Here is a 9,757-nt window from a genome sequence, read left to right as displayed (position 1 = left end):
TGCATTCTCAACCCAGTTGGTGTATTGCATATCACTAACTTTCTTTTCTATCATATTTTCATGAACCAAACAAACCCACCCACTTTTGAACAAGCATTAACTAAAATTACAATAAAAAAAAACTTACTCAAGTTCAAAATTTCAACCCATCCTTGAACATAGAACAAAAGGAATCGAAATGAAAACCAAAAAGAAAGAAAAAACTTATTTAATGTGTGAAAGGTGAACAATGGTAGCAAAAGCCAAGATGAATCAAAGTGATGAACTAAAGAAGAAAGAAGAAGAAGAAAAGATGGTAGAAACGATAGAAAGAGGAATAGTTTAAGAGAAGAGATTAGGTTTAGGATTTATTTCCATGCAAAATCTCCATAATACCTTTACTCAAGTTCAGTTAGTTTGGTTGGAAAAATTCCTAACTGAAATCGAACCGAATTAATTCTAATAATTGAATTATCCTAATTGAATTATCCAAAGAATTGAACTAACCAAACCAAAAAAAATCGAACTCACTTTGATTCGATTCAGTTGTTCGATTTGATTTGCATTTGCACACCCCTATATAGGACATGTCCCTAATAAGAGATAAAGCCATGTATAATGAAACATAACACATCTAAAACCTAGCAGTCTACCAACAAGAACAACCAAAGTTCATAGTCATTTGCTTTTGAAACACAATCTCCATACAAACCTTTTTGGTTTACAAAAAATCTCAACAAGCTTTGAGTGTTGTCTTTACTAGACAGACCTTACTCTAATTATACATCAATATTGAAAGAATATCTTGATTTACCGATTAGCATAGAGAATCTTTATCAATTTAAAACTAGCAACATAGTGCATAAATATGAGTCTTGATGGGTTGCACATGTTATGAAGTTGGAGCCAGCAAGCATTGTCTTTTTATTTTTATTTTACTCTTTTTTTTGTAACTTACCATTGAAACACACTTCATTCTTCAAGTGTAGTGCATAACTTTCCTAAAAGACTATTATAAATCTTTTTTTCTTGTTCCTTTTGATTTACATGTTATATAAAATTATTATATATTATGAATCTTTTGCTTGTTAGTTAAGTTCAATATATTAGTTTTAAAAATTTTTAATCCTTATTCTTGTTCATCTTTGGCCTCCTTAATAAAAGTTGGTTAGCTCCACCCCTACTTTTGCTTTCTTTGGGTTTGATAGAAAGAAGGAGAAGGTCTAGGAAAAGTAAGAAATGAAGTATGCTTTCCTTATTAGTTGATATTAAGATCAATAAAGATGGCCTTCTTAGGTTGGATGGTTTCTCTTGTAAGATCATATCATCGTGAGTGATGAAGTGAAAGAAAAGTATAAAGAAAGTATATGAAAGAGAATCTTAAAGGTAGAGAATGAGAAACCATGAGGTGGGTGTGATAGATACCCACATTTATAAGAGGAAGAGATTCCCTTAGTGACGAGTACTAATATGTCTCAATGCCTTAGACATAAAGGAACAAGTAAGAGAAAATGATCAACGATCTCCCTTAAGATGATTATTATGCCTCTAAAACTTTTCAGAGTGTGACTAGATCAAGGAGAATGGGATTCGCGTCCTTTTCATGGCCTAACTTGGACTTTAGGCTTGATCCTCAACAAAAGGAAAGAGAATGATTGAGAATAAAATCATTATTAAAATGGCTAATTTTTAGTTGAAATGATTGCTTTTTTTTTCCTCTTATTCATTGTATAATTAATTTTTATGAATCAATGTACAAATTCAGTTATATCAATCCACATTTTCCATTCACTCCTTTTCTTGATACCATCCTTCTTTATCTCCTATCTAGCGCATAATAATAATTTTTCTAAACTTGAATGAATTGATACAATCCCAATTTCTAGCCACATTACTACAACTCTTTTTTTTTCTTGAAAAGTGAGATTTTATTAGCTCCAAGTGCCATCATGCCATTAGAAGGCTCTAACTTGTTTAGCTGAAGACTCTTTATGGCATTGAAACAAGCATAAGCATGAAAAGGCCAATAACATAACATGCGACTATTCACAAAAGATCAATACAAACTACGCCATGATACAGATTGCAACAACGCCCAAAAGTAAAGATGGGTGTAAAAAATAATAATCTAGTACCCCTTTTTTCACAAAAAAGCAAGCAACAAAAAGCTTAATAAGCCAACAAAAAGACAACCCAAAAAAATAAAAAAAGATAATTTTTTCTGTATACTAACTACCATCTAACTTACTCACCCTACACTACCCAACCTCAAATCTTTTTCATCGTACATAAAGGCAAACATCACCATATATCCCACAACTACATGTCCTAGCCCACCATCACGGTTCTATTTGCTACTCTGTCTTTTTCTTGATTTTACCAAAAATCTTGACCATTTGACTTTCCTTCCTTTGCTTCTTGGAAGCTTTAGTGTTAGCCATCTCTCGGCTTCACTTCCCCTATCGTTGTTATCTACTATCTCCACTCATCTTTTATTTTGTACTTTCTTCCCAATCCTTTCATCTTGTTCCTATTCAATCCGTTTCCTACCACTTTTTGTTTGACTAGCCTTTCTAAATGTTTTTCCTTTCTAACGCTTGAGTTAACCTCTCTTACCCTAATGTTTGTCTTTTATTCAAAAAAAAGCCTCATAACATCTCTAGATATCTCCAAGTTCCCATTGTTCTTTTTTATTATTGGGCTTAACTTCCTCAAGCCCGTACTCTATTGCTTTTTATTTTCCTTTCCTAAAATTGGCTTGCTATTAATTTGCTTTAAAGCACCACTTCCCTTTGTTAGGCTAGTATCCTGCATGCACGTTCCCACTTCTGGATTTTGAGCCTTAATAACTTCTATTTTGGGCTCAAGCTTGTTCATTTTTTCACTACTTCTTTCAACAAGCACTATCTCTCGAACTTATCTCCCTTTTTTTTTTATTCTGAAATTCCTACCCATGTTTTTCCTTTCACTTCCCTCAAGCCTGTCATCACATCAACAATCCTATCTTTTTTTTATTACTTCCTCTGTCTCCTTCTTTTCTCTTGACAAGACTACAGTTGTCGTATATGATGCCTCTTTTTTTCCATTTTCCCCATTTTTCAACATTTCTAGTTTCATGTAACTTGTCTTTTTTTTAATCAAAACCTTTGTTATAGCTCTTTTACATTTAAACACGTTTTTCTGTCACTGTCGACTCTTACCTTTCTTTGAATTTTCTTGACACTCTTGACACCCTTGTGTTTCCTTCTTTTGTCTCGAGTTTGTCCTTGACTCCTTGCAGTCTCTCCACCATAATTACCTTCACTTCACAGCCATCGCCATCGTTGCTTCTTATTTCTATGTGTATTTTTTCATCATTTTGCAAGATTTCGTTACCCTTTGTATAAGCCTCTAAAACACAGCAAGTTTTCTTTCCCATTACGCTAACACAGATGCTATATTGCTTACTTTCAACTTTAATGTGCACTCAGCTTGGAATAACTGCCTTGTTTCTCACCTTAACTAAAATGTGTGCTTGATTAAATATTTCCCTTTAAGTACTCTGATCAATTGCCAAGAACTCCCCCAAACACCGACAATTGCTTTGAAAGTGTTCATGTGCCATGAACGAATTAGAACTTCACAAAGACGCACCCAAAGTCTCACCTTTCTCTTCACTAGTAGTGCTAACCGATAGTATTGAGTCGAACTAAAGCTCAAACACTTCCTAGTAGTTCTCCAATAAAATTTCCATTTCCTCTTTTAGGTCGAAGGTAACAAGCATTGTCATTCCTTCAAGGATCCTAACCTGCGCAACAATCCTTTCCTCATCCAATCTAGATTGTATTATTTGATAGTAAACTCTTTCCCTTAATCTTCCTACCGTACTGCTCTGTACCTAACTTATGTCCTCTTCGGGTACATTAGTCTTGATCGTAACCATTCTTTTACTAGTCTAGTGGTTTGGCTTTCTTGTTTTATTACCAACTATTTCTTTCCCTTGAGCTATACCTTCAATTCCTCTTTTCAGTTCCTCCATCTTTCCCCATTTCGCTTATCTTCCTCTAGCTTGGCCATCCTTTTCTCCTTCAATGACTTCATTCCATCACCTACTGCTACTTTTTTATATGACCTACCATTTATCCCTTGTGTCTTGGGTTCAAAAACATTTTTCCTTCCCATTACCTCATTGTTCTCACGTTTATCTCTACCCTTAAGCACTGGTTCAACTCTCATCACTGTGAGTCGATTCTCATCCATCCACTAATATATTCCCTATCTTAATGCCTTTTTCAATTCATGCTTTTCTCTATACCTAATGAACGCTAAGCTTGCTACCCTTCCCTTGTCTTGTAAGACCTTTCTTAGAATAAACACGTCCATAACAATTCCATACTCCTTAAACGCTTTTTTAATGGCTGCTTGCGAAAACCATTTACTAAGGTTGTCCTCAAACACGGAATGGAGGCTATCAAGCCACCTTTTTCCAACTTTCCATCCATCTCCACCCATTACAGCAACTCATCTGACTTGACAATGGCAATTAATGATGAAATTTTAAAATTTTTCCTCCTTATTTTGATTAAAAACCATTTTAATATGATCCAAATATGCACAATTATATTCAAAAAGATTAGATTGATCAAATTTTTTATGTTGATCGTGAGACAAATTTTTGTTTAAATTAAATGATTTCTCATGCTAATCATTGATCACTAGGTTCACATGAAATTGTGAATTTCTTGATGGAATAAAACTCTTTTGTTTGCATTATATTTAATTGATATTTTTATTCTTATTCTTTTGCAAAAGATAAATAAAAAATAAATTAAAAAAAACAAAATGACATATAACAAGAAGCAAAGGGTAGAAATAGTAGGTAACGGAAACCTTAATTAATAAGAGAACTTATTTAATGACATATCTAAAATTTTGCATGAGGAGTGATTATAAAGGGTAACTCATACTATATATATATATATATATATATATATATATATCTCTCTCTCTCTCTTAAGTTTTATACATATAATAATAAAAAAAATTAAAAATTAAAGAGTTACAACTGTCACCGCACCTTGGCTCTGCCAATGAACCTATTTCTTTGTAAAAAAAAAATTATTGTTTTATTTTTTTCTTTTTTGTAGTAAATTTTTATCATTTTTTTTCATATATATACATCAATAAACTGATTAATCCATACGAGTTATTTCTTTTCTAAGCTAGTCATAACAAGCGCACATATAGTTCTAGATATCCACATCTAGTACTAATTGGTGACCCTACCATCAGAGGCGAAGGGAGGAGGGCTAGTTAGGCCTTGTCCCTCTTAAAATTTTCAAATTTAATAATTTTTTTAAATTTTATAGTTTTGTTGTCTATTTTTAAAAAAAATTATAATTTCGTCCTTACAAATATTAAATTTTTTATTTTTACACCTTCAAATATAAAATTTTGACTCAGCCATTACTTGCCTTGACCAAATGACCATTTATACCAAGACTTGTTAATAGACTCTTTCGTAGCGTTTGGTATGAGGGAGGTGGAAGCACATATTCTGCAATGTATCCAATTAAATTATATTACAGTATTTATTTTGTAACAGACCACTGTAATGTAAGATCGTAATGCAATTACATTACATTGCACTATGTAATGTTTTTAAATATATTTTTACCTCCAATTTATTATCTTGTTTTAAATATTTTATAATGTTATAATTAAAATAAAATATATAATATAAGAATAAAAAATTAAAATAAAATAAAATATAAAAATTAAAATTTATATAATATAGATAAAATAAATTAAAATAAAATATATAATATAAAAAATTATAAAAAAGAAATGAAATAAAATTTATACGATTATAATAAGAAATGAAAATAAAATATATGACATTAAAAATATATTCAAGAAATGATATTATATAAAAATAAAAAATAAAAAATATAAATATATTAAACTTACATTTTAATAAATAGAAGTAATTTTGAAAGTTAATATTACATTCCTAGTAAAGTACTTGTAAACTAAACGTTGTAATGCTATATTTTTTGTATTTTAATCATTATTTTGCTTATATACTAAATACTGTAATGTTATTTTTTTTGTAATTACATTACTTATAATCATATTATATTGTAAAATACCGAATACCACTTTTATATTTTTTTAATAGTTTGGTACAATCTAATTGTCATTATTATTTGCCTTGTTCCCAAGGGAGTCATTGTAATAATGTATTAATGTTGTCACTCATTGCCATCTTTTCGATAAAGTTGCAGAGGATTTCCATATATATATAATAATTATACTATTATATGTATTTTATAATAAATATAAAAAAGTAATTAAAAAAAGTCTCGATCAAAAAGAATTTAATATCATTTTAAGATATAGGTCAATTCATTGTATCTGAAATTAACTTTCTTCTTGTTTTATGAAAAAAAAAAAAAACTTTCTTGTTGTTTTCATAAGTATTTTAATGTTACTCTTTGTCGAATTGTGACTAGTTGTTACCCTATAGGCTTACTGTAAGTCATATATTTCTCCGCTTGCACAGCTAAGCATCTTTCAGCAAGAAGCAGTCTTCAAATTCTACTTCTGGGACCTTTTCTGTCTCGACAGGGGCAGCACTTGCTAGTAAAACCAGAATAAGGTGAACACGGGATGTTCTGACAAGTTTGTGGAGTGTGTTAAACGCCTTGGGGGAGCTGAGAGTTAGTAGTAGTTTGCTTTTAACTTTGTCAAATCTTGAGAAACCATTCCGCAAGCATTTTAGTTTATTACTTTGATCAAACAGGGGCAACTCCAAAGGCAATTCTCAAACTGGTGGATACAGAAGGATTGACCGTCTTTCACGTGCAAAGCCATGTGTAGGTAAAATTTCAATTTTAAGATTTTGGGTTGTTGATTATGTTATCTTGGTTGGGATATTCTTCAGGCAAAATGCTAATATATGAATTTGTTTCCTTCTGATTTCTGTCTTGTAGAAATATCGTACTGCAAAAAAACATGACAGATTCTACTGAAGGTATACCTTGATAGTTGCTTTTATATATACATCGTATTTGCTTGACAACATGGGAGTTTACCGTAAACCCCAGCCAGTTGAATCTGTAAGACCTGAACGGAGAATTGGTTAGAATTTTTAGTAAAATCAAAGTGTGGATATATATTATTTATTTTTGTATTTTATCAAAATTGGGCAAGGATAATTTGATCTTGATTAAAATGATCTTGTAATTAATCCAATAAAGTGGGTTAGATTCCAATGTTATATGTGGGTTTAAAAGTGTGGACCTATTTAAGAAATCCTAAATCATATGATGAGTGGGAATATGGATTCACTACATAAGAAGTAAAGTTATGTTCCTCTCATATCTACAATGATCTCACTCATTGGAGAGTTGCAAAGAAAAAAAGAGTAAGATCTAGCGCACTAAGTACTATGTGTGTTTTAAATTTCTATTATGATAGATTTTGGATTAACATAAATTTATTTATACATAAAACCTATTTGAATTGTGATACACCCCTTCCATATTTTTTTAATAAAGAAGAAACTATATTAAGATTAACAAATATGATTTCTGTGCTTCCCTGTTCCTGGCATTCCTTTGTTATTCTGATCCCCAAATGGCAAGGCAAGACATTAACAATATTAATCTAGTCATAGGTTTCAATTCTAAGTGAATTGTGAACAGGGATACTCCTCATATTTTGCTTTTGTTGTTTGAATTGTTGCGGAATAGCATAGTCTTTTATTCCCTTTGGGTGTTTAAAACTAGATTCAGATGGAATTACATCTTCGTAATTAGTGCAAAGCATAACTATGACACCCATGCTTAGCGCCTTTGCCTCTCCCTTCCAAAGGCCATTTAAGTCACGCATTTATTAGCAAATCTCTGCAATAGAGATTTTGCTTCGCCTATATGTCCTGATTGCATGCAGCAATCTCGTCTCATCAATATCCTTTCTCGTTGCAGGCAAATCAAAGGAAAGGAGTAGTACAAGTGATGTAACTCAACTGGATGTCAAAACGTAAACTTCTTAATGCATCCATCTTATTCTACCCAAATATACTTTCATTTTTTAAATAATTCACAACCGAAATTGTTTTGCTGTTCCATTAATCTTACACTGTAATTTAATCAAAATTTCCAAGCTGTCTTGCAGTGGGTTGCACCTCACAGAGGCATTGCAACTTCAGCTAGATGTCCAGAGGCGTCTTCGTGAACAATTAGAGGTACGAGCATGATCTTTGATTTTATCTCTTTTTCATTAATCTTGCCATGTTTCTAATTTAAGAGGGGTGAGACTATTGTCACTTCGATACTCCCATCCTAAATGACGAACATTAATCTTGGCATGAATTATGAAGCACACAACAGCAGTGTAACACCTACTCTTAATATGATATTAAATTTTAGATAGACATCCAATCAAAACCAATTAATAATAGGTGAAGAGGTACTTGTTATATTTATATGTTCAACATATACCCAATTTAACTTATATGGAAATATCACCTCTATAATACTTTTATAAAAAGTAAGAGCTATCCCATTCATCGTTGTTCTCTACTTTATTATCTCTACATGTAAGGGAGAGCATCAAATGATAAAAGAATCTCACATCTGTTAAGTTAAAGATATTTTGTGTATAAAATATAGTAAAGACCACATCACCTTATCGTCAATTGATTTTAGATTTGATATTCATCTTAAAAATTCAACGAAGATGCCTATAGAAAGAGCTTCTAGCTTAATTCCTTTTACTATACCAACTTAATTCATAAGCAATAAATATTTGTCAATGATTGATTTTTCCATTAAGTTAATCAGGGTACCAAAGGGGATAAATTAAAAATATATCACATGCAAAGAAATATTTGGAGGCATTCTGTTTTCGAACCATAAAATTAAATTTGTTTTACATTTTTTACTTTTTTTTTTTGTTTCCTTTGCTCAGATTCAGCGAAATTTACAGCTGAGAATTGAAGAACAAGGAAGGCAGCTGAAGATGATGATTGATCAGCAACAAAAAACAAACGAAAGCCTCCTAAAAGAACAAGATTTGGACATCACACCCTTTGCTTACTTCCCATCCAAGATGTAGACACATCATTTTGTATGGGAGTTTTAGTGAATTTTCAAATAATTCGGATTAGATCTCAATCGATAACTAATCTGATATTTATTTTAAAGTTTTTTAATTTATTGTATTTGAACTTGCTTTAATTTGGAGCTTAAAATTTGATCTGTCAAGCGTGAAAACCAATTTACTGATTGGGCTTGAGAGCCCAGTTTATTATTGGGATTTAATTAATGAGCCATTTGAAGCTTAAATTATGGGTTCATATTGCAAAATAAACCAGAACAAAAATAGGATATAATAAAATATAAAATGAATACAAATAATTATTTAAAATATGGCCTTCCACGGATAGGGCTATTTTTGTTGGAAGGTATTTTTAGATTACAAGGTGTTCTCTCTTTATGATTTTCAAAAGCACCAGCACACTTCGAAAGTCTAGAGACTTAGTGACTCGTACAAAAGTTTAAAGTAGAATGGGATTACGATTTAATGTGAAATAAAAAATTCAATATTATATAATTACTTAATATTATACACAAATTGAAATCCTAGTTAAATAAGAATTTGAATTTTAGTCAATTCAAAATTTAATAAATCTCCATTTTTAACTTGAATTCAAACTTTTTAATTTCTTCCTTAAGTTGCATCCAATTGCAACTCTTTAAACTCCATCTACTTTTGAACACATTCAAATTCT

General features: G+C 31.1%; 1 protein-coding gene across 2 annotated transcripts; it reads left to right on the top strand.

The window, feature by feature from the left end:
• The first annotated feature begins 6,475 nt into the window (after positions 1-6,475).
• Positions 6,476-9,252, top strand: LOC110415720 (myb family transcription factor PHL5-like). 2 transcript variants are annotated; one of them, XM_021427421.1, is made up of 6 exons: positions 6,476-6,619; positions 6,764-6,840; positions 6,954-6,994; positions 7,950-8,004; positions 8,140-8,209; positions 8,935-9,252. In XM_021427421.1, exons 2-6 carry the CDS (start codon positions 6,833-6,835, stop codon positions 9,079-9,081), a joined length of 321 nt encoding a protein of 106 aa, XP_021283096.1. In that variant the 5' UTR covers positions 6,476-6,619; positions 6,764-6,832; the 3' UTR covers positions 9,082-9,252. The 2 variants fall into 2 exon arrangements, with proteins under 2 accessions (XP_021283096.1, XP_021283095.1); XM_021427420.1 differs by having other exon boundaries at positions 6,476-6,680.
• Positions 9,253-9,757: the final 505 nt, after the last annotated feature.

This window comes from Theobroma umbraticum, unplaced genomic scaffold (genome assembly GCF_002168275.2).
Source record: "Theobroma umbraticum cultivar Fairchild unplaced genomic scaffold, ASM216827v3 scaffold_147.0, whole genome shotgun sequence".
Classification (NCBI taxonomy): domain Eukaryota; kingdom Viridiplantae; phylum Streptophyta; class Magnoliopsida; order Malvales; family Malvaceae; genus Theobroma; species Theobroma umbraticum.
Note: the sequence above shows the minus strand (reverse complement) of the source record. Positions and strands in the feature narration are given on the sequence as shown.

Bases quoted from the DNA above. Each gene is read 5' to 3' on its own strand.
- LOC110415720 (XM_021427421.1), top strand. The intron at 8,005-8,139 runs GTAAACTTCTTA...GCTGTCTTGCAG, and splicing joins ACTCAACTGGATGTCAAAAC to TGGGTTGCACCTCACAGAGG. The intron at 8,210-8,934 runs GTACGAGCATGA...TCCTTTGCTCAG, and splicing joins GTCTTCGTGAACAATTAGAG to ATTCAGCGAAATTTACAGCT.